Genomic DNA, 25,490 nt, shown 5'->3' with positions numbered 1-25,490 from the left:
TGTCCCGTATTCCCCCCGCTAAGGTAGAACGTTCCTATGAAACCTTTCGTGCCGAAATGCTTTACGCCGAAGAAGCAATTACCATTAATTTACATGGAAAAAAATTTGAGCGTTCCCAGACCCAAAAAAATAACCTACCAAATCATACCAAATAACACATAAAACCTAAAATAACACTAACATATAGTAAAAGCAGGAATGATATGATAAATACACAGCCTATATAAAGTAGAAATAATGAAAATTAAGCCAAAACTGATTTGTGGGGTAAAAAATCAGCACGTACGCACATGCACACACAGGTGCCCGCGCAAGGCTTCATGGTCATGGTAGTCTTTCTCAGGGTAAACACAAATGTCCTGGGATTTGACTGCTACTTTTGTCCGTTATTTGGGAGTGAGAAAGTTGGCAACCCTAGAGAGGTGTCCGTAAGTCAGCTCCTGTACTTAGATTTAATAATTTTCATCAGTGAAAATGCATTTTCACATAGATAAGCTGACCCGAAGTAGGCACTGACTTTTAGTGGCATAAAACCAACGCGCACACCACACATTGCTCGGCCCCATCAGTAGTAATTGCCACCAGTTTATGAATGGGGATGTCACTTTCATGGACGTTTTTTAAAACTCATTGTAAATATCCTCACCTCTCGTTCTTTCCTTTAATTGCAAAAGAGTGAGGAAGTCCTCCTTTGTTGTAAAATCCTGGAAAGCCATTCTGACAAATACAACAAGCTGAGCTGTTTGCATTACATCCAGGGATTCATCGAACTGTAGTGAAGAATATTCAAGTCCTCTGACGGTGACTCTACCCTCCTTGTCACTGTTGCAGGGCCAAGAAGTATATTATATATTGAGGTTGTGATGCCGTTTTTGTTTTTAAAGTCATTAAAAACAATGTCTGTGGTAATGACCATTGCTTCCTTGAATAAATCGCCATCTATAAAAGGCCTCTTGTGTTTAGCCAAAAGGTGACTTACACGAAATGATGCTTCAATAGCAGCCTTATTTTGAGCAGCATGTTTTGTGGAAAATGATTGCTGGGCCTTCAACCCCGATTTCAGCTCAACTTTCCAGGCACGAATTACACTCTTTGGGGGGTAGGTGTCTTTAAATTCCTGGTGGTTGGTGTTGTGGTGCCACTCCAGATTCCCTCTTTTAGTCAGCGCTTGTGTTTGGTGGCACAACATACATATACACTTGTCTTTCACCAAGGAAAATAGAAATTCCTCTTCCCATTCTGGATGGAATTTGTATGTTTTCGCCTTCTTTCGTGGAGCCTCCGCTATGCTATCAGGATGTCACATGCGATTGCGTCGCCTCTGATCTGAGCCGACATTTACGTGCTGGGCGGCACCTAATTAATTAGCTTGTTTATTTCAGCTTTTTTTCTTAAAGTTGTGCTGTGTGCAACCCGACTACCACTGCACCACTGCATGCTTCGTGGCCTGGAGGTTGGGGACCACTGCCGTATATTGATGTTTGCAACATCAATCTTATCTAATCTGATTGATCACTTTGATGCAGCACAGGCTACGCTTAAAATGCAGTGCATGGCGGGGGAACTACACACATGCGCACTGGGCAGAAATAACGGAACTAAGCCCCCTCAACCTGGAAACAATCTCTCCTTAAAAACAGCTTTTTAGCGAAAATATTGCTATATTACCATTATCCTAATTAGTATTACTTACTTTTATAATGCTCACATTACAACAGTATTTGTGTATTTATTTTTGATTTTTTTTTCGGGATCTACTGGGAAGGTCTCAAAGATCGACCAGTCGATCACGATCGACGGGTTGGCGACCCCTACTCAAGACCTTCCAAGATTGCTCACTTTGACTTACACTGAATAACTCTTGTAAATCCAAAGAAGCCACTCTTTGATAATGCATATATTTTTCAGTTTATTAAACCATTTCAATAATTACTTACAAAAAGGCAGAAGTAGCAAGGGACATTAAAAAAACTCACCCTCACCTTCTTTCATATGCAGTTTTCTAGAGGAGAAACAGTTCAGTCAAAAACTAATATAAATATTTTAATAGAGCAACACATACAAAATGCTGGAAGAACTACTGTTGGACAATTATGATGGTATCTCCCCTAAACTCCGCAAAAATAAATTCCTTTAAATTTTGGCAGACTATTATACATTAAGCTCCAATAATGAAGTCTAAGTTCACCAAAATTTAAATTTAGTTAATTAAATGGACTTGGGACATGCTGGTAATGTTGATTTTAATATGACTTTCTTGCTGTTACTTCAGTTAAGTTCTTTGTGTAGCCCTATCTTTCCAATATTTTTGCCTTTCACAGATTTTTGGCATACAAAATTATTTGTGTTCCATTGGTACTTAGGACATTATTCATAGAACAGTAGTACAGCATGGGTCTTTTGGCTCAAAATGCTGAGCTGAGCTTTTAGCCTACTCTAAGATCAATCTAACCCTCTCTCCTTCATCACCCTCCATTTTCTTTATCCATATGCCTAACTAAGTGTCTCTTAAATGTCCCTAATATACCAGATTTGAATAATCTATTCAGATGCTAGCATTTTTTGGCATTCTATTCTCACTTTTTCTCCCACCTGCCTGTTCCCTGCTTAGGCAGTCTCTCACAGTCAAGATGAATTTCCACTCTAGATTCTCCAGGTTCTTAAATGGCTGTGTTCTGTGCAGAACCCACAGAATTCCTACAGGTGGTGTTCAGATTGTTTAAGCATAAGGCCACAACAACCAAGTGCAGGAGTAGACTGTGTGGCTCCTCTTGCCTGTTCTGCTACTCTAAGAATGTATCATTCAAAGGGGAATGGGGTACGTGATTACTAATTGCATGAGATTTGCTTAAAAAATCATATATTTCACACTCCTGTATTCTCTGTATAAACCTTTAAATAAATTGCCTAACTTTGTCAATTCCTTACATCTTTAAATAATGATGTTTTAAGCTACAATTCTATATTTTAATGCTAAGCAGTATTAAAGTACAGTAAGAACTCAAATTTGTTACTGTTAGCCTCTGACTGCTGGATTGGTAAATCCACCTTTCATACTATAATTCCAATTCATCTCTAAACTCCTAAACATGGAACTAATATCTCCTCTTCCAACTGGATCCTTGACTTTCTGACCAACAGACCACAATCACAGTTCAAAGGCTAGGGAGCAAGACTGCCGTCAGAATTATTGACAACAGTGGCGCTTCACAAGGCTGCATACTCAGCTTCCTACACTACTCCACTGTGTGGCCAGATTCTGCTCTGTGACTACGAACTTTCAGATGATACCACCATTGTTGACCAGATCTCAAATAATGCTGAGTCAGAGTACAGGAAGGAGATTCAGAGCTTAATAGCATGACAACACTCTTTCCCTCAATGTCAGCAAACCAAAAGAGCTGGTCACTGACTTCAGGAAGGGAGACAGTGAACATGCTCCTGTTTACATCAAAGGTCAGGAGGGCTGGAGTTTCAAGGCCCCAAGAGTGAACATCACAGTAACCTGCTCCAATCCAAACACATTGATGCTGTGGTCACAAAGGCCCACCAGTTCCTCTACTTCCTCAGGAGGTAAAGAAAATTTGGCACAGTCCTGTTGACCCTCACTAATTTTTACTGATGCACCACAGAAAGCATCCTATCCAGATACATGATGGCTTGGTACAGCAAATGCTCTGCATGCTTGCAAGAAAACTGCAGAAAGTTGTGGACACAGGTCAGTGCATCATAGAACCCAGTCTTCCCTCCGTGGACTCCATGCACACTTTGTGCAGCCAGCATAATCGAAGATCCTACCCACTCCAGACATTCACTCTCCTCTCTTCTTTCATCAGGCAGAAGATACAAAATTGTGTAAGCACATACCACCAAGCTCAAACACAGCTTCTATTCTCCTATTGTAAGACTGTATTATTACCTTAGTACTCTATTACCCTAGTACGGTGAGATGGACTCTGGACCACACAATCTACCACATTGTGATTTGAAACCTATCTACCTGCACTGCATTTACTCTATACTGTAATACTTTATTATTGTTTTACCCTGTACTACCTTGATGCAACATTGTAATGAATTATTCTGTAGGGATGGTTTGCAAGACAAGTTCTGCACTGTACCTTGGTACACAGGTCAGTAATAGACCAATTTAATTACTTTTCATTAGAACTGGCTAGTTTTGATAAATACTGGCTGCTATATGAATGTTTCGAAAGGATATGGGAAATTATGGGCTTACAATAAGTGTAGTGTTCTTGTACAGTGTGTTGAAACTCTGACTAAACACCAAGTTAAACCGGAGCCAATGAAGACAGAGTCGTAGTAGGGTTAACCATTTACTGTTCACTCTTCCACATTAACATCGTAAGGTGAAAACTGTTTATATAAAAAAACACAAACGTATACAGTCTGTTTCATTCTGGAGACCTTTTAGCGAGTGTCTCCGGCCGCCCCGAGTAGCGGGTGAGGGGGTCACGTCAAACCGCCATCGGGCCCGAGCCCACCCCGCCCTTGAAAAGCCGGCACGCGCGCCAACCCAACCGCCGCCTCCTTAACAGAAACCGCGTTAGTATTTTACTACAAATACATTCATAGGAACTTACAGCGTTGCTTCTGCGATGTTTCTTTGTGGGTAGACACGGAGCTCTTCACAACCACGCCGCTCGCACCGCACCCACCTTCACACCTTCCCCAACTCAGACGCGGCGAGACCGGAAGTGACGTCACCACACGCCGCGATATACCATAGACAATGAATTTACCTTTGTTATACTGTAAGTTAATTATCAACCTTTAACTTTAACTGGAACATAGTTACAAATCATTTAAAGCGTAGACCCAACAAAGTCAAATAAATACCTTAAGGGCAACAGAATGAACAATACTGACACACTGCACCTATCTCTACTAGACCTCTGCTTATTCCACCCTGAAACATCATTCCTCTCACCCCTATCCCTTTTTCGCTGTTTCAGATTCGGGCTGCCTTCAGAAATATGAATTGATCCAAATTCGTTTGTCATAGGAGACAAAAGGATCATGATAAAAGGGTGTTTTTTTTCTGGGAGATCAAAAAAATTGCTGGGACCTCTGTTGTTACATGCTGAGCAATTTTCAGATGACAGAAAAAAAAAATGAGTTGTAGATAGTAAGGAAGGTCGACAGAGGATATAGCGGAAGTAGATCAACTGGAAATTTGGACAGAAAAATAATCTGGACAAATGTGTGGTAATGCATTTTTGGGAATTCAAATGCAAGAGGAAGGTATAGAGCTAATGCATGACTTTTAAGAGCATTGATATACAGATGGATCTTGGGTTGAAAGTCACATCTCCTTGAACATAGCAATGCAGAGTGAAATAGGGTGAAAAAGGTAGTGCATGGCATGCTTACCTTCATTAATCAGAGTACTGTACCATGTATGGAAGCTGGGAAGTAATTTTGCAGCTAGGTTGGGCCACATTTAGAGTGATGTGTACTATTCTGGTCACTGCACTTTTGGAAGGATATTAAGGTTTTGGAGAGGAGCAGAAGAGATTCACCAGGATGTGCCTTGATTGGAGAGTATTAGCTATAAGGAGAAGTTAGACAATTATAGGAGGCTGAGAAGAAACCTGATAGAATTATATAAAATAATGAGAGGCAAAGATCAGGTAGATAGCCCTACTGAATAAAGGTCAGCACAACATTGTGGGCTGAAGGGCCTGTACTGTGCTGTACTATTCCATGTTCTATGAATAGATATGTCAAATATTACAAGACATAGCTTTGAGTTTGGGGATAGAGGAAAGCTTAAAGGTCGGTCAGCTTTTCTTTCTTTTTTTAAAAACATGGTAGTACATGCCTTGAACCTACAGAGAGGCAGATACAATGACAGAGGCTAAGAGACAGTTTAACCTTCGCTATTGTAGATGAACAAGCAGGGAATTATGTGCTGAGATGAGTATGGATTGTCATCATGGTTAGTGGGGTAAGAGGTCTGCTCCTGTGCGGTACAGTTCTATGTTTAAGAGTAGTGACAAGGATGTTACGTTTCTTCAAGACTTTCAATGTTCTTGAAATGATTTGTTTCTTGGAAATCTCTTATTACATCAGAGCTCCAACTATAGTGCTTATTTTAGGATGCTGGATGATCTTGCTTGTCCTCTGAGTTGGTTAAATATCATCACAACTTCGATGCTACAGTGTTAGTTTGAGTGAGGACACTGACATTGCTTTATTTAAAATACCAATGGATTTTGTGGAGACAACATTCATATGTTCTTTCAGTGCTTTGAGGTGCACTGCCATAGGTAATCAATATTTCCAATACATAGAGGGAGATGGGATCTCTCTGGACCAAGAAACATAGGGTGATTAGTGATTTTGGCTTTCACTGAGCAGGGCATGGGTCAGTTAAAATAAACTGGCTATTGCCTATTGCTAGGATAAAAAGGATTCCCAAAGCTTTATTAACATATTGTGCACACAACCTGAATCAGACACCTATTTTAATCTGTGTTCTGCTTTATAGGTCGGATCCATGTACATAGGGAAGATAAAGTTCATAAGCAAAAGCTGGGAATATATGAAAATAGAATCATCACTGGCATACGTCATAAAATTTATTGTTTTGCAACAGCAGTACATTGCAATACATAGTAATAAAAACTATAAATTACAATATAAATATACACATACACAAATACATTTGTGTATGTGTATATAATTAAGTAGTATAAAAAGAGGAAAAATACTGAGGGTTCATTGTCACTCGGAAATTTGATGGCAGAGAGGAAGAAGCTGTTCCTGAAATGTTGTCTCTGTTCAGGCTCTTGTATCTCCTCCTTGATGATAGCGATGAGAAGAGGGCTGAGTGAAGGGGGTCCTTAATGATGGATGCCACCTTTTTGAAGGTGTCTTGGATGCTGGGGAGGCTCATGCCCATCATGGGGTTGGCCAAGTTAACAATTACCTGCAGCTTTTTCCAATGTTGTGCAGTGACCCTCCATATCAGATGGTGATGTTAGCAGTCAGAATGCTTTCACAGCACATCTGTAGACATTTCTGAGCATCTTCAGTGACAGACCGAATCTCTTCAAACTCCTAATGAACTATAGCCATGTTATGCCTTCTTTGTAATTGCATCAATATGTTGGGCCCAGGATAAATCCTCGAATGTTGACACCCAGGTATTTAATCTGCTCATCATTGCTGACCCCTTGACGTTGACTAGTGTGCATTCTCTCGATATCCCCTTCCTGAAGTCCACAATCAATTCCTTGGTCTTACTGATGTTGAGTGCAAGGTTGTTACAACACCACCACTCAATCAGCTGATCTACCTTGCCCCTGTACACCACCTCATCACCATCTGAAATTCTGCCCGCAATGGTTGCGTCATCAAAAAATTTATAGATGGCATTTGAGCTGTGCCTAGCCACATAATCATGGGTGTAGAGGGAGTAGAGTAGTGGGCTAAGCATACAACCCTGAGGTGCGCCAGTATTGACTGTCAGCGAGGAGATGTTATTTCCAATCTGCAAACACTGGTCTCCCGGTGAGGAAGTCAAGGATCCAGTTGCAGAAGGAGATACAGAGGCCCAGGTTTTGGATCTTTTTGATTAGCACTGAGGGTATGATTATGTTGAATGCTGAGATGTAATCAATAAACAGAAGCCTGATGTAGCTATTACTATTGTTCAGGTGATCCTCGGCTGAGTGGAGAGCCAGTGAGATTGCATCTGGCGTAGACTTACTGAACTAAAGACAGGTTTAAGCTCCAAGTGTAACTTTGAGGTGACAAAGTCAAATTCAACTTGCAGCAGCAAAAAAAATTTGCATTGTATTCACGTCAATCACAGGGCCACGTTCTCAATCTGTTTAGCGCCTTATTGCTACAGACCCAAAATTAGACATCACCGCCTGAATGATTTTTATGTTTATGAATTCTAATTTACCATCCAGAAGAAAACTGCAGAGACAGCCCAGAAAAGCACGGTACAGTGTAATTCGTTACAAGTATTATAGCAACTACCTTATCAATAAGTTTCAGAAATAAGGTGATACCAGTTAAGAATCTAGAGAACATACAGCTAGAAACTAGAAGCTCAAAACAGCTCAAATATTGAGATAAAGTAAAGCCACCCTGGAGGCAACAGGTTTTAAATATAAAACATTTTACACGCATATTGAAACATAGTGAAATAGGTTGTTTCATGTCACCCGCCAGCTCAGCCCAAAAGCTGTGTTGGGCAGTCCACAAGTGTCACCATGTTTCTGGCACCAACATAGCATGCCCACAACTCACTAACCCTAACCGTACGTCTTTGGAATGTGGGAGGAAACCAAAACATCTAGAGGAAACCCATACAGTCATGCGAGAACGTACAACCTCCTTATAGACGGTGGTAGAAATCAAACTCTGATCGATTATCACTGGCACTGAAAAGCAAAGTGCTAAATCTGTATAATTTTGTAATATATAGTGTTTCAAAACAAGTTCAACTAAAGCAGCTGGAATGAAACAAACCTGGCCACCTATGACATCTTTTTACTATGCCAAAATGAATTCAAAAGCTGTATTTCCTCTCTGTAACTAAGTATTTACAGCTGAGAAAGATACAATTTCCCCATAAGAGACACCAGAGTCATGTGCCAACCACTCCAGCAACCCTCACAGGAAAGACATTTATCCTAATCCTCAGTGACAATTTGATTCTTACAAGCACAACCATTTCCTTGAAGTGGAGACTATTGTGTTATCATCATCACCCAGGACTTGCCCTCTTCTTATTGTTACCATCAAGCTGAGGTACAGGAGCCTGAAGACAGACACCCATCATTTCAGGAACGGCTTCTTCTCCACCGCCATCAGACTCTAAACAGACAATGAACCCATGTACACTACTCCAGCATTTTTTTCTTTTTGCACTACTTACTAAATTTGATTTTTATATATTTCTTATTGTAACTTTTAGGTTTTTTAAAAATTATGTATTGCAATGTATTGCTACAAAACAAATTTCATGACATATGCCAGTGATATTAACCGATTCTGAAATTAAAGAGTAAATATCTGAGGCAAAAGAATTATCTTGAGCAGAGCAAGGAAAGCAAAACGCTGTACTGTTTTAGTGAAGAGATGGCATGAACATAATGGGCCACCTGCACAGGAATCAGCTGCAACTAGAGAAGAGGAAATGTTACCACTGTAAGTGTAGCAAGTCCCATGGTTTGACACTTGCCAGGGTGAGAGTGGGTCAGTGAAATAAGTACAGAACCCTGTGATAGTGAAGAGTTTAGGATGTACAAGATAGATTGTGTCATTGGCTTCAAGTCTTTTGACAACCATGTACAGACCACTGGACTGTGTATCAACATCAAAGCTTAAATTTAAACAAGTTTATTTCTCAGATGAAGCTGTTAGATTTCATTAGCTGAAGCCACATGAAAACTGAAGTAAACTGTTGCCTTGGTGGGAGCCATTCTTAGGTGGCCCTTAGAATAAAGGATGATTCAATTCTACTTTAGTTCTCCGAGACCTGACGTGGCTGATGAGGTCAATGTGGGATCTGTAGATTCTACCACAGTTGGGCCAAGAGACATTTGACAGGGGAGGTAAGTGGGTAGTTTGTGAGGCAGTACATGCCTTTCATGCTATCACTGGGTTTCCATGTCCTACTGATCCATGAACTTGAGGTGATCAGTGGTCATTCTAAAAGCTCCTACAACACATTCAGCATTTAGGGTCCAGGGCTTCAAAAGGAGCCAGTGGGAATGAGCCAAATGGCCTAATTCTGCTCCTGTTTTACATTTAAGGCGGAAGTTGATAGTTTCCTAACCGGTCAGGATATGGCGAGAAGGCTGGTGTATGGGGTTGAGTAGGATCCGGGATCAGCCATGATGGAATGGTGCAGCAGACTCGATGGGGTGATGGCCTAATTCTGCTCCCATGTCTTATGGTCCTATGGAATTTTTTTTTAATAAAAAGGATTCTTTGACAACATTCTTGAATTATTTCCTAATCTATTTGGCAATCTTTTTCAGAGATGCAGCTCAGATTAAAGGAGTTTCAGGAGTCTGGGGTCAAGCATTCCAATTGAGGCCAACTGAATGCAATTAGGGCCTCAATTAGCCAGTAAATAGGAATTGAGAATTGGCCTGGGAATTTCTGGTCTGCAAAGCATCCTTCACCATAAATCCATCAGGGGGAGCTCTTTATGCATCTTTTCAAAAGCGCTCACACGCTGGGAAAAATTTAGACATTTAGGCAGCTAAAAATGGGAAAACTCTCCAGTTCGTAGAATTTTTTTTACTATTACCACTTATAAGAACAATAACCTTAACTATAAACGTGAACCTACATTGATATAGTAACAATTGTGTTGCAATGAATGGCTGTGTTGCATACTCAGTTCAAGGTGAATGGTCCAACCACAAGTTTGTCACAAAAGCTCCGGACTACATTATTGTACAACTAACTTTGTGCCATTTTAGAAATAGATTTTGTCAGGCACCAAGTATATATTGATTGACTAATAGCATGTAGCAGTGCCATTTCAAGATATCCGCCAGCCCCACAATCCATCTGTTTTCCCAAACCACCATGCATGTGATATTCTTTTGCAAGCATGCATTGCTAATATGAAATTACCCACCAGTGACTGCCACACTTATTCAGATACAATTATTTCTTAAAGTGGCCACTGAGTGTATCTAGTACTATTTATTTTATATTTGTACAATTTGGTTTTTTGCACATTGGTATTTTGTTTGTCTTTATTTATAGATTTTAATAACTTCTATTGTTTTTTTTTATTTTCCTGTACAGATCTGCAGGAAAATGAATCTTAAGGTAGCATATGGTACCAGATATGTACTTGTCAATAAACTTACCTCGTCTGGGTTTGTTAGATAAAGGATACCCCTTCTGTATTTTTCATCAAATACTCTCAAGGGACCACATACAGCCACCTGAACTAGCAGTCACATCCCACGTTACAGCACCAACTCTCACACAAGAAATACTAGTCTAGAACATCTGCTAAATCTCTTAAATTGGAATGGATCTCACAATCCTCCAACTCCAGAGCAGTGGCTAAAACCCAATTATTCTTCCGTATTCCCAAAAGCCAAGTTTTTTGTTGAATTGATAAAGCCTTCGCAAATTGCCATTCATCTGTGAATTAGACAAACAATTTTAAGGCACACACAAAATGCTGGAGGACCTCAGCAGGCCAGGCAGCATCTATGGAAAAAAGTGCAGTCGATGCTTCAGGCTGAGAGCCTTTGGCAGGACTGGAGAAAAAAAGATGAATAGATTTAAAAGTGGGGGGGAGAGGAGAGAGAAAAAATAAGGTGATAGATGAAATTGGGAGGGGGACGGATGAAGTAAAGAGCTGGGAAGTTGATTGATGAAAAAGAAACAGGGCTGGGGAAGGGACAGAAGGCCATGGAAGAAAGGGGGAGGAGCACCAGAGGGAGGCGATGGATAGGCAAGGAGACAAGAAAGAAAAGGGAATGGGGGATGGAGAAGTAGGGGGCGCATCAATGTAAGTTTGAGAAATCTGTGTTCATGCCATTAGATTGGAGGCTATCCAGACAGAATACAAGGTGTTGTTCCTCCAACCCAAGTGTGGCCTCATCGCAACAGTAGAGGAGGCCATGGATTGACATATTGGAATGGGAATGGGAAGTGGAATTAAAATGGATGGCCACTGGGAGATCCTGCTTCTTCTGGCAGACGGAGCGTAGGTACATTAATTGACCTGCCGGAGGGTTTCGGCCTGAAACGTCAACTGTACTTTTTTTCTATAGATGCTGTTTGGCCTGCTGAGTTCCTCCAGTATTTTGTACGTGTTGTTTGGATTTCCAACATCAGATTTTCTCTTGTTTGTGAACCAATTTTAAGGGCATCCTGACCAAGTCAGACCTTATACAGTATTTAGTTCACAATTTAAATATAAAAATTAGTGTATCCAAACAGATTACTAGCACAAACTTGCTTAAAGAACATAAAAAGCCACAATCAAACTTGACATAAACACAGTGACTGCTGTTAAGAATATTTCCAGTATTATCAAAACTGATTTAATTTCAAAAAGGAAACAGAAACAATTAATATCAGGTACTTAAATATGACAAAACTCTTTGGAATACATTAATTTATTTAACAATTCTCAACAAAAGTATTTTAAACAGATCTTAACAGTTTAAAAAAAAATCAAAAATTAACATGTGCATAAAGGTCATTAATTCCAAACCTTGACTGCTTCCCATTCTACATTCTACTTTGCCTGACAACTTATCAGTGACAATTTAACCAGATCCTCACACTGTATACAACTTTAACTTTTAAGATAATGTGCAAGAAAAACCCCTCCTTCAGTTGTTCGCCTCTTTACTCATATTTGTAATTTTACTCACAAAAAAGCAGCATCTAAAATTACATACGAAGCAAAAGCATTACAACATTACAAACTGGCTAACAGTTTGCTCCAGTTACCTAACTGCAGATTTACAGCTACGGAAAGAGTATATTTTCTATCACATTCTAGCACTTTCACAGTTAATTTGCTATATAAATTAAGACAATTCAGATTATACAGTGCCTACTTGGGAGATTGTGTACCATTGTCAATATTTTTAGTGGTTTACTCAATGTACGAAAAATGGCCACTAGGTTGCAGGAAATTCATCTATTAATTTGATGATTCCTTAAAAATATATACATACTTATTACAGGGAAGCATGTATATTTCATTCTTTTCTTTAATTTAGCTTTTGAGATTCATTTAAGCCAAGCTTTCCTCAACATTTTAAGGTCAACGTCACAGATGATTTTTGTCTACAATCAGTCTGCCACAATTTATAATTATTTTTCAGGAACTCAGTGCAACAAGAATAATTTTCTGCTGCACAGTGTCTTCCTTTTTATTGCAATGACAAGGTTCCTTTTTAAAAAGGACTTAAAATGGTGTTGCTAACTAACGTAAATATCACGCAATCAATAATGCTTTCTGTAGTCGGCATGTGTAATTTAGTCAAGAAACACTGCAAAATATTGTTGGACTAATGTTTTAAAGTAATAGGTTTTCAGCAAATTATACATTTTTCAGGACAGAAAATAGTTTCACATTTGTAATTTCTATACAGCATAGTATACAGAAGCAAACAAAGCACTGAATCATATTTCCAATGCTTACACAACTGATCAATTGTACCTAGCATTCTTTTTTCCCAACAAATAATGGGTTTCTTTGCAGCTTTAAGTAAATTGTACTACAAATCACAAAACCTTTTACTTCAAAAAGATATTGCTGAGAACACTTTTCCTGTCACTTGAAAAAACTCCATTTCAAGTAAACCAAAAATGAAAAACACAAATGAGGAATGTTTGGTTCCTTGTTTGTTGAATTTGAATTAAGCAGACATTATATATTTATTACAATAGAAGTACAGTTCAGAACACAGGTTGACTAAGGATTTAGCGGAAAAACAAATTTGGCATTTGAAGCAGTCTAGAATACCCCTGGAGAATATAATATCTACACTTTTGTTACTCAAATTACTAAAAGTGCGTATGGTTAGATTATCCACAATATCCACAAGATTCAATAAATCCACATGATGATGAGGCTACTGCAAATTACAACACCTGTCCAGCTGTTTGTACTAAACCAGAACTTTGCGTGAACTAAAAAGTTATTCCCAAGAGTTGGCCAGAATGGAAAAATATTACAAACTCTAATTTAAAAAAACACATTCATCGTGAATCAATTTAGTTAACCAGTACAAATATTTAGTATTTTAAAAACAATATAAATATTGACTGAAAGATTAGTTGCACACTTCCTCTGGTACCTTATTATAATACATTTGTATAGTAGGTCTACTAGATCAGTAGCTGAAGTACTGACAGAATATACAAGTCAGTCACAATTGGTGAGCTGCCATATACTTGCAAATGTAAGCCTTTTTGTGATACTATTGGAAACAATGGCAGTCAGCAGATTTAGGCACTCTTCTGTAAAATAGTTGATTTAAGGCAGCAGCTGTAATATGAGATAGTGGTAAAAATAAGTGGCTGGGTGTCTTGAAAAAGCTCACGATGTACACCTCACATGGTTTCTGCCCAAATGTCTCTTCACAATGGCCCATTTCGTTTTCCTGAAGCCACATGCTGTTTTCAGTTGTATTTCCATTGAATCTTAGTCATCAATGATTAATCCAATTCTCAAAACCAAATGCGGGCCAAAAGCAAGGAGGGAGGAGAATTTGTAAACCGTACACTAACAATGAAAAGTTGCACCCACTGTTTTGTCAAAGATCTTCAACACTGGCAATCAACATGCCACTATTTCCATGCAGTACTGATAGCAGCACAAATGAAAAATGGTATGGAACTACAGATGTGAAACATTTATAAAGGATTATGCTAGATAACATAGGGATTGCACATCAACAAAACAGGCCAACCACAGTACAGTCTAGACATCTCTAAAACCAATATTTAGTGTGATTTACATAAGCATGCAACAGCATGTTAGGGCGAGCATGTAGGATGGTACAGGCAGACTATGTTTTTAGAATACCATAGGATGGTGAAGTCAATCTGCAACACTTCACCTGGGTTGATAACCCTTTGACACTGATAAAGACCTTTGAGATACTGTACTGTTGATTCACCAGGTACAATGTGAATTGAAGTTAGAATCGTGTTAATTGTGTTAGTGGCAAAGCCAACCATTATCAAACATGCAGTCTCCTCCTCCCTCCTCAGCTACTAGCCTCTACCTTTCAGCAACTGCGCTTTTCCCACCCCAGAAAACAGCTGCATGCAACCTCCTTCAATGCCTCGCCCAAAGTTTCAAGAACCCAAAGATCAATTCAGGAACCTGCAGTCCAGGGAGAAAGAAAGAAAGCACCATTACTAAATTCAGCTGGGACAAACAAAAGATAATTAAAGGTAACAGGAAAAAGTCTCAAGTTATATGGTAGAAGTCTTTAACCATATAATGCCAAAAGTAAAACAAAATTGCACCCAAGTGTTGAAAGATGTTACATTAAAGTCAACCGATAATCAAATTTTTGTTTTGGTAACTGGCAAAATAATTCAAGTAATTAGAGTGCAGCAAAATGCAAATTAAGTTACATTTTTTAAAAAATGTAACAGGAATGTAATAAACACTTCAATGTGCCTCCCGATCATCAATACTCAAAAATTGTTTATTTTGGATCACTTATAAAATTTTTTTGCTTAAAAAGTGACAAATAAAGAAAAGGACTTTTAGTTTGTAAATCCACATACTTCAAGCTAAAAGTTTATATTCCAATAAAAATTCAAAAAAACAATAGCTGCAATAATCAACTAAAAAAGATAGAAAATACTGAGACCCTTCACCTATGTACATATTTACAAAGTTTAAGGCAACAGGAATAATGGAAAGAATTGATAGTATCATGTAACAATACTAGAGTCTAACAGTTTCTGAATATCAAGTCATGGAGTCCGGGACTGCATTCATACACAAAATTTAACTTTTAAGAAAAAAATTAATCAGCTCAGCTCACACGGTGAACAAAGAATTTTGAAATAGGAACACAAAGTATAACCATTCATATTCTTGATGTTCCTTCATTATTCCTTTAATTTAAAATTAATTTCCCCCATGATTACAACTGGATTTTAGCTGCTTATATTTATATGTATGTAACTGCACCTTTACTGTTTTTCTCTAGAGTAATATCTATATATGACGTTGGCACATAGCCTTCTTGTCCATTCTGCTTCCGTGCCCTTGTCCAGCCGTCGCCTTTATCTTCTTCAATAACATACAATACCTCCCCTTCTTGCATTGATAATGTCCCTTCGTTCTGACCTGCAAAGGAGGAAAATATAGAAAGGTCTGATTGCAATATTCACAGAATTCACACAATTCACAGAATCTTATAGCTCAGAGACAGGGCAGCTGATCTACACAAGATGTGCTGGCTCCTTGGAGGGATCAGAATCAGATTTATTATCACTGATATATGTTGTGAACATTGTTAACTTACTTTAAATTACAAAATAAAAGGTGCAAAAGATGAATAATGAGATGGCACGCATTGGTTCATCAACGGATCAGAAATATGATGACGATGGGGAAAATGCTGTTCTTCAAATATTGAGTGTGGGTCTTCAGGCTCCTGTTATCTCCTTCCTAATGCAGTAATGCAAAGACGGCGTGTCCCAGATAGTGAGGCTCTATGTGTCTTGAAGAACCACCCAATTAGATAATTGATGAAGGCAAGGCGGTGGATGATGTCTACGTGGACTTTTGCGAGGCATTGGTCAAGAAGGTTCAGTTGTTTGGCATTCAAGATAAGGTAGTAAATTGGATTAGACGTTAACTTCATGGGAGAGGCCAGAGAGTGGTAGTAGATGGTTGACTCTCTTGACTGGAGACCTGTGACTAGTGGTGTGCCACAGGGATTAGTGCTGGGTCCATCGTTGTTTGTCATCTACATTAACAATATGGATGATAGTATAGTAAACAGGTTCAGCAAATTTGTGGATGAAACCAAGATTGTGGACGTAGTGGACAGCATGCAAGGCTTTCAAAGCTCACAGAGAGATCTGGTCCAGCTGGAAAAGTGTGCTGAAAAATGGCAGATGGAATTTAATGCAGACAAGTGTGAGGTTTTGCACTTTGGGACGACAAACCAGGGTAGGTCTTACATGGTGAGCAGTAGGGCACTGAGGAATGTGGTAGAACAGTGGGATCTGGGAATACATGTCCAAAATCCCTTCAAGTGGTGCCCTAGGTAGACAGGGTTTTTAAAAAGAGCTTTTGTCACATAAGCCTTCATACATCAAAGTATTGACTACAGGAATTGGGATGTTGAAGTTGTATAAAACATTATGAGGCCTAATTTGGAGTCATGTGAGCAGCTCTGGTCACTGACCTACAAGAAAGATATCAATAAGATTGAAAGAGTACAGAGAAAATTTGCAAGGGTGTTGTCAGGACTTGAGGACCTGAGTTATAGGGAAAGGTTGAATAGGTTGGACTTTATTCCCTAGAGCGTAGGAGAATGAGGAGAGGCGATAAGTACAGAATTATGTGGGATACAGATAGGGTAAACATAAGTAGGTTTTACCGGAGGTTGGGTGAGACTATAACTAGCAGTAATCGGTTAAGGATGAAACGTGAAATGTTTATGGGGAACATAAAGGGGAACATAAAGGGGAACTTCTTCACTCACGGGGTAGCGAGTGTGGAACAAGCTGTCAGCAGAAGCAGTGGATGTGAGTTCGATTTCAAAATTTCAGAATGATGGGAGGGGTATGGAGGCCTATGGTCTGGGTGAAAGTTGATGTGACTAATCAGATTAATAGTTTAGTACAGACTAGATGGACTGAAGGGCTTTTCGTTCTGTAGTGTTCTCTGACTCTAAATGATTTTGCTCAAAAAATTGTCCTTTTTATCTGTACAACAGCAAACATTAGATTCAAAGCCAATTGCAGTACCTATAAAAAGTATTCACCCTCCCCTTAGAAGTTTTCATGTTTTATTGTTTTACAACATTAAATCACAGTGGATTTAATTTGGATATATTTCACACTGGTCAACAGAAAAGACCCTTTTGTGTCAAAATGAAAACAGATTTCTACAAAGCGATCTAAATTAATTGAAAATGTAAAACACAAAACAATTGATTGCTTAAGTAATCATCCCCTTCAAGTCAGTATTTAGTAGTGTCACGTGACTGGCAACAATGAATATAGAACTGAATTGAAACGCAAACAGGAATTCTGCAGATGCTGGAAATTCAAGCACCTGCTGCGTTCACCAGCAACTTTGATGTGTGTTGCTAGAATCGAATTGAGTCAGGTTTTATAAAAAAAAACATTTATTAAACTCTGCTCAATATAAAAAAATAAACAAACGAAAATCTTAACCGGAAGTAAATTGCTACGCGGCTATTTAACAAACCGCCACTCAGTACTAGTTCTTAAAGCGATAAATGCGAAAACAGTTCTTAAAGCGGTAAATTCAAACACAGTTCTTAGAATGGTAAATTCGAAAGTCCAAGAGATTTACATAGTCAATTAGGAGAGTCTTTCCTGAAGTGAAGAATTCCTCCAAGACATGACGTTACGCCAGTTCCAGCCAGATCCTGCCTTGTCCGCAGGATTCACAACGACGGAAATAAAACGGTTTAAAGGCATTGACCTTTACCTTTTAATACTAGATCCTGCACAGCCATTTCTGCCACTTTTAGCAGAGGCTATGTCATGCAAATCAATCTTTCTTGAACGAATTCAATAATGGTCAATCCTTCCAATCCTCAAATGACTCCTTCAGGTTCCTGTCTTCACTCTCCAATACTACTGAAAAGATACATCAACAAACCTGGCAGAAATTGGTTAAACTGCCAGTCTAGCACTTTTGTACCTTACAACAGAACGTAAAACACCGTTTTAAATTGAAACTGTGTCATAAGGCAAATACGCAGCGGAGCGGAGTCTCTGGCTTACGTTCTAACTGGAAAACCAACTGCGTCACCACAGGGGTCTCCTTTTATACCCATGGTGGACATGTCATCGCATGACCTCACATCGGTGGGAAAATTAAATCAGGTGACCTCCAAAAGACCATTACATCCCATCCTCACAAGACAGTCACAAGATATCCATGAGGTATGTAACAGTAGATGCAACTTTGACAGCAATTACAGCTTGAGTCTATGTGGATAGGTCTTGGTCAGCTTTCCACATCTGGACACTGCATTTTTTCCCCCCATTCTTCTTTAAAAAACACTCAAGCTCTGTCAAATTGCATGGGATTGTGAGTAAACAGCCCTTTACAAATACAGTCACAAATTCTCAATTGGATTGAGGTTTGGACTCTGACTTGGCCACTTCAGGACATAACTTGTTGTTTCTAAGCCATTCTTGTGTAGTTTTGGATTTATTTTGGGGTCATTGTCTTGCTCGAAAACAAATCTTCTCCCAATTCGCAGTTCTCTTGCAGACTGCATCTGGTTTTTCTCCAGGATTTCCCTGAATTTTGCTGCATTCATTTTACCCTCTACCTTCACAAGCCTTCCAGGGCCTGCTGCAGTGAAACATCCCCATAGCATGATGCAGCCACCACCATACTTCACGGTAGGGATGGTGTGTTTTTGATGATGTGCGTGTTTGACTTATGCTAAACATAGCGTTTAGTATGATGGCCAAAAAGCTCAATTTTGGTTTCATTAGACCATAGAGCCTTCTTCCAGCTGACCTTGGACTCTCTCACGTGCCTGGTGGCAAACTCTAGCCATGTGAGTTTTTTTTTTCCAACAGTGGCTTTCTCTTTGCCACTCTCCCAAGAAGCTGCGACTGGTGAAGCACCTGGGCAACAGTGAAGCTTGTAACTCCTCCAGAGTTGTCACAGGTCTCTTGGTGGCCTCTATCACTAGTCCCCTTCTTGCACGGTCACTCAGTTTTTGAGGATGGCCTGCTCTAGGCAGTTTTACATCTATGCCATATTTTTTCCATTTCTTGATGATTGACTTAACTGTACTCCAAGGGATATTCAATGACTTGGAAATCTTCTTGTATCCATCTCCTGACTTGTGCTTTTCAATAACTCCTTTGCAGAGTTGCTTGGAGTGTTCTTTTGTCTTCATGATGCAGGTTTTGCCAAGATACTGACTTACCCGCAGTTGGACCATCCAGATACGGGTGTATTTTTACTACAATCAATTGAAACAATGCACACACGTGACTGCACCAGTGATGATTTGGTGTGTCATATTAAATGGGGTGAATACTTTCTGTTGATCAGTGTCAAAGAAAGCCAAATTAAATCCACTGTGATTCAATGTTGTAAAACAATAAAACATGAAAACTTCCAAAGGTGGGGGGGGGGTGAATACTTCTTAAAACATTGTCTATTGAGCTTCTCAGTAGATATGTAGCAAGTGCAGCTGTCACAATACTATTCATAGAGCATTGAGGGAGGGCCAAGTGCCAAAAAAACACTGCAGGTATTGAGAATACGAACACATATGCAAAAGAGCACTAGAAATATTAGCTATTTAAGATATATCAATGACAACATCAAATGCTGCTAACTATTTATCCTACAGACTTTGACTTCAACACTAAGTATCAAATGACAAAGGTTTTTAAGTTACCACATTGAACAAATGTAACTGAAATCCATTATGATTGTGTTGATTATGGCAGATCGGAAGGCAAGTTTGAAGGAAAAAGTGTCTTGGAAACACTGGAGTGGAAGCGTATCCACACATCTTTTTCCTCAAACGTGGTGCACTGAAGGACTAAGGGGTGATCTATTAGATGCTTATATTATTAAGGACAGTCAGAATCTCCCCCCCCCCCCCACCCCAAGATACGGGAGCATAAAACCAAGAAGGAATAGGTTTAGGGTGAGAGGGCAGAAATTAGAAGGGCAAGTTTTTCCACATAAAGCACGGTGATTAAATAGACCAGAAGCAGCAGCAGAGGCAGTTACATTTGGAAGGCACTTGGATAGGAAAGGAACAGAGGGATACAGGGCTGAAGCAGAGAAATAGGATTAGTGTAGACAGGCACAAAGCTGGTATGGGTGAAGACCCAATTATATGCTGCAAAACTATATTACTCCAGCATCTACCAAACTTCCCAGCTTTAACATAGCCCAAATAAAGCTCATCCTTTATGGAAAAAACAATTGGTTTCAAAAAAAGATTCACATAAAATTCAGATCATACTGAAGATTTTTACCATCAAATGGGTACAATGCTTTGCAGTGGCCAATAGCAGGTAAAGGTTCATCATCTTCAAATTCATCATCAAATTCAACGTGGCGGTGTGGTTCTGAATATCTCTGGTGTGCTCTCTGCTCTTGGTTTGGATCATCTGTATAACTCCCATCAGGGCTGATGAAAGCAAAGTAAAACAACAAGAATTAGTGATAAGAAGCTTATTTAATAAAATCAATGCCTGTAAATATTTACTCTTGAAAGTAAATGGATGCATTTTAATTATAACCATTAGGAAACAGTTATTCATGGAGTTTTCCTAAGTATTCTTACATATCAAGTAGCAGCATTAACTTTCTCTAAGATTTTTGTAACAGGGATTGAGAAAATACTCCTCCAATTAATAGCCAGATAATTGCCAATAACATGCTAGAACTTCAAATAAATTTTACCTTTAAATGAACGAATCTGAGGTATGAGTCAACTGATGACATTTGCCCAAGCACCCAACCTCCACATGAACATGAAAGAACAGCTGAAGCTAGCATGCAACTTCAAAATGACTGGTCTGATTCAGCAAGCTAGTCTCAACCAGTCGACCTTTAAAATAGGGCAATGCTTTTTAAAATAATTTTGAATGTTACGCAGTCTATACAAAACTGGACATACTTTGATGCTGACATCACATATGCAAAGTCCAAGTGGTTATCAACTGCAAGCAGCAGAGATTAGTAGCTATTGGTCATTACTGCCTTGCAGTATATTTCCCCAAATCCTTATTATTTTTGTTTTGGAGTACAATGTTATTGGCAGCAATGCTTGTCATAGTTTGCAGAAAGCAGGCCCCAAAAACTAATTAGACTTCATAAATTGCAGCAAGCAGATAACAGGTTTAATTGGAAAATAGTGTGCCATATTACTATAGGTCAGGCAGCATCAATGAAAGGAATAAATAATCAATGTTGCAGGCTTAGTCCCGATGAAGGATCTCGGCTTGAAACATTGACTCTATTTCTTTCCATAGATGCTGCCTGACCTGGGGAGTTCCTCCAGTTTTTTGTGTATTACTCTGGATTTCCAGCATCTACAGAATCTCTTTTGTTTGTCACCACGTAATTATACCAATTTATATGTTCAATGTTAGAAATAGAAGACATTTTTACATGTTTCATGATTGTTTGAATGTTTTTTTAAAAAAAATCTATCACTATTAACAAGTGTTACTTGTATAAAATACAATGCAATTCTTTTACACTCCTATTATCTGGGCTCTGCTGATTTGGAGAACATTAAGAAAAGATTTGACCCCAGAGTCAGTTCAGGATTTACTGTACAAGACTATTGAAATAACCTGGAGAGGGATGAGCTCCACTAAGTTTCAGATGCCCAAGACATGCCATATGATGAGCATACCAAAAAGATCAGTGTAAAACGCTATACACACACACACACAGAGTTAAAATACCTTTGTCTTCAATTGAGTTAAAATACTTGTTTTATAGTGATCTTTGTCAAGTAGTTTGCAGAAAAGGGCAGGAAAATAAGTACTTCTTCAAAGTAACCTCAGTATGTGAATTATGTCAATAAGTTAATGATGCTTCAGAAAGATGTATCAAAACTAGATCACGACCCATTAACAAATTAGGAGTTGAATGTGTACCTCTCTCTCCCAGGCGTTCCATGATGATTAGTTTCAGTAGGACGTTCATATGCAGTACTACCACTTAATCGTCTGTCTCCTCTTCCACTTGGTCTTTCGACCTCAGCAAGCCATGCCTTAAAGAGATTAACATAGTGTTAGTTAGCATTAGATAATTAATAACTTAATTGAGGTAATCATTTACTGCACAATCAACTTAATAAATAGAGTAAAATTAAATAAATGAATGCTTTAGTCATTATTATCCAAAGGACTCTTTTTAGAGTGGAATCTCAAATATCTGCTATTAATAATCAGGTTTCCTACTACCAGTAAGTATTTAAGTTCCACTGCCAATTACATAGATCTGAAAGCACGAGTATTAATATACTAAAAGACCCAAAGTCACTCACTGTTTTTCAGCTCAATGAGTAATTGTCCCAATTAATTTCTCTAAACAGGAGCAGGGTTTTGATAAGGTGACAGTCACCATTCTACCCCATGCAAGCATCCAGCGGAACAAACAAATATTATCTTTCAGATACAAACCTAATGCCCACATTAGATTTGCATCCTTCTATGCTCTATCTACTCAAATGCTTGTCTACATATCTTTTAAGTGAAGCAACTGTATCAGATTCCACCACCTCTGGCAGTGCCATTTTACTTTCAGGCTTCCAGAACCTGAAGTACCTTGCTCAAGTGAAAGACATTTATCCCCAAATACCTCCATGTAATCAGGCATTATACTGAAGTCTACATTTCCCCCAAGTTCTAGCAGAGAACACAGGAACAGAAGTAGGCCACTTAGCCCCTTGAGCCTGCCCTACCATTCCATACGACTATGGCTGACCTGTAATGCCCTCAACATTTTTTGTACCAGTTCCCTGTAACTCTCAATTTCTTGCTTTCAAATATTTATCTCTGCATTAAATATATATAATGATCAGTTTCTACCACCCTCAGGAACAGAGAATTCTATAAATTCACTATCCACAGAAGAAATAAAATTTTTTAAAAATTTGCACACTTTACTTTTAAAGATCAGCCCCTTATTGATAGAAATATTATAACTGTCAATGCACACTTTCAACAAAATTACATCAGGAAAGAGGAACCCATAAGATAGAGAAGTGATAGGAGGCCATTTGGCCACTTGTGCTTGCTCTGGTATCCAATAAAATCATGGATGATCTTTTACCTCAGTGCTACTCTTCTTGATTACCTTAATACCTAAATCAGAAATGGTACAGAATGCCATGAACCAGCGTGCTCACTGGTACTGTACAGTATGATAGCCTCCGGAACTACAAGCCTAACAAAAATTCCACTGGGATGAGTTGGTTAGATTTTACATCCATTTATCTTAAATTTGCCTTCATTTGTATGGTTCCAACTATAGTAACAGATCTCTATTAGCTCATCAAGGTAATTCTTCAAGGACAATATTAAAAGTTATTAAACCAATTCAGGAAAAATATTTCAAAGAAGAGATTTTCCAATGACAAACATAATAAAGTTAGTAGAAGTATTCAGCAGCAGAAACCTTTGCCTAGAAACACCAAATCAACTATAATTTCCCACATGCCAGCAAAATGAAGAGCTAACTCAGCATTAAGAATCAATCTACAATACATGTCACATTTATAAGCTACATCAGACTACACATGTAGGATGAATTATACTCAAACACATAAGAAAAATCAGATATGCCACTTTAATTCCAAGCCCTCCTAAATTTCTAAAACTGTGTGGTCAAGGCGCAACACACATTTTCAAAGTTACCTCGTTCTTTTGAATCTCATAACGTAGCTTGTCAATATTGCTCATAGTCTCTGCTATCTTTGGATTCAAACTACCAGAATCACCCATCTGGGGATTTCGTTCATAAACATCTTTCATTTTGTTTAAGGCATCTCTAGAAAAATAAAATGTAATTCTATGTTATTGAATTATTCCATGTAAAATGCCTTAAAGTTAATATATCACTCCAATTTTCAATCGCTGTTGTCAGGTTAAATTAGAAGCATCCAAGTTTCTTTTTTAATTAAATTAGATATTTAAAAGCCTATTGCAGTATGTTAAATAATAGTCCTTAATTCAGTTATTTTTTTAAAAAACTACAACACAGCATTTATGTAAGCATAATTCAGTAGATGCACAAAGATATTAGTGGCACATATTTTTCAAATAGGTTTAATATGGTGTTAAGTATCTAGAAAATTAATAGACTAGATATTATTTTCAAAGAAAGGTCAGTTTAACATATTCTGTATCAGATGCATTTTTAAATAAATCTAGCTTTTCTGATTTTAGTTCAAGTTTATGCTAAACTTTAATTGGCCATAACTTAGGTTAAATTGAATTGGTAAACTGTAGCTTTCCCTGTGCCATTATCCTACGCTTATTAGCTTGCAACAAACTGAAATTAAAATAGAAAATGCTGGAAATACTCAGCATTTCCGGCCTGGCAACAACAATTAAGAGAGGAACAGAATTAATATTTCATCAGCAAGGTCTTCTTAAATTTTAATTCTGTTCTCCCCACAGGGACTACTGGTCTGTTGCATTTCCAGCATTTTGTGATTGTTAACATCCGATTTCCTTTTTGAGCAAAATATCCTGCTAGTTTCACTCTTTCAACTGGCAATGAAACTCACCTTTGCCAACACTGAAAACAAAAAAGGGTTTCAAAGGTTTAAGGTGATCCAAACAATTAGCTTCAAACAAGAAATTTACATAGCGCAAATTGAAATTGTACTTCAGACAATGGAGGTCAAAGTGTAGCAAAAATCAATACCTTAAAATGATATGACAGAATATGACTGACTACCTGCCCAAACTACAGCATGTAGAGCTCTGGCAAATGTAATAGGACCAGTCCATTAGTTAATTGAGTCTATTTTTGTTTCTACTGCTCTGCTGAATAAGTTATTGAATGTTACGTGGTATAAAAGATCCCACGGTCATCTCACTAACCTGGAGGCAATAAGTCCAATTATTGTAGCCCAGGAGGCATCACCTAACCCAGTCTGCATCATGTAGTGAATCTAAGAACTGTGCCTAATATGGCCAAATGCAACACTTGGGCTTCTGCCTACTAATCTTCAAGGAGGTTTGTGCTC

At 38.5% G+C, this 25,490-nt stretch overlaps 1 protein-coding gene and 1 long non-coding RNA gene across 4 annotated transcripts in view; both read right to left on the bottom strand.

Annotated features, from left to right (window-relative positions):
• LOC140205787 (uncharacterized) overlaps window positions 1-4,694 on the bottom strand; it is a 51,461-nt gene extending 46,767 nt beyond the window's left edge. Inside the window, exons 1-2 of one of the 2 annotated variants that reach the window (XR_011887968.1) lie at window positions 1,977-2,002; window positions 647-822 (exon numbers count right to left, since the gene is read on the bottom strand). This is a non-coding gene — a long non-coding RNA (uncharacterized lncRNA). Of the gene's footprint in view, window positions 1-646; window positions 823-1,976; window positions 2,003-4,604 lie in introns of those variants that run through there. The other variant, XR_011887969.1, reaches the window with a different exon arrangement.
• A 7,350-nt stretch (window positions 4,695-12,044) lies between these two features.
• Window positions 12,045-25,490, bottom strand: part of fnbp1l (formin binding protein 1-like) — a 181,889-nt gene continuing 168,443 nt past the window's right edge. The window contains exons 11-15 of one of the 2 annotated variants that reach the window (XM_072273464.1): window positions 24,151-24,283; window positions 22,387-22,502; window positions 20,749-20,903; window positions 15,704-15,862; window positions 12,045-14,878 (exon numbers count right to left, since the gene is read on the bottom strand). In XM_072273464.1, the coding sequence (XP_072129565.1) occupies window positions 14,871-14,878; window positions 15,704-15,862; window positions 20,749-20,903; window positions 22,387-22,502; window positions 24,151-24,283 (571 nt within the window). In that variant the 3' untranslated portion in view covers window positions 12,045-14,870. Of the gene's footprint in view, window positions 14,879-15,297; window positions 15,863-20,748; window positions 20,904-22,386; window positions 22,503-24,150; window positions 24,284-25,490 lie in introns of those variants that run through there. The other variant, XM_072273463.1, reaches the window with a different exon arrangement.

This window comes from Mobula birostris, chromosome 12 (assembly GCF_030028105.1).
Source record: "Mobula birostris isolate sMobBir1 chromosome 12, sMobBir1.hap1, whole genome shotgun sequence".
In the NCBI taxonomy this organism is placed as follows: domain Eukaryota; kingdom Metazoa; phylum Chordata; class Chondrichthyes; order Myliobatiformes; family Myliobatidae; genus Mobula; species Mobula birostris.
The sequence above is the reverse complement of the archived record's forward strand: the minus strand, read 5'-3'. Positions and strand labels throughout refer to the sequence as shown.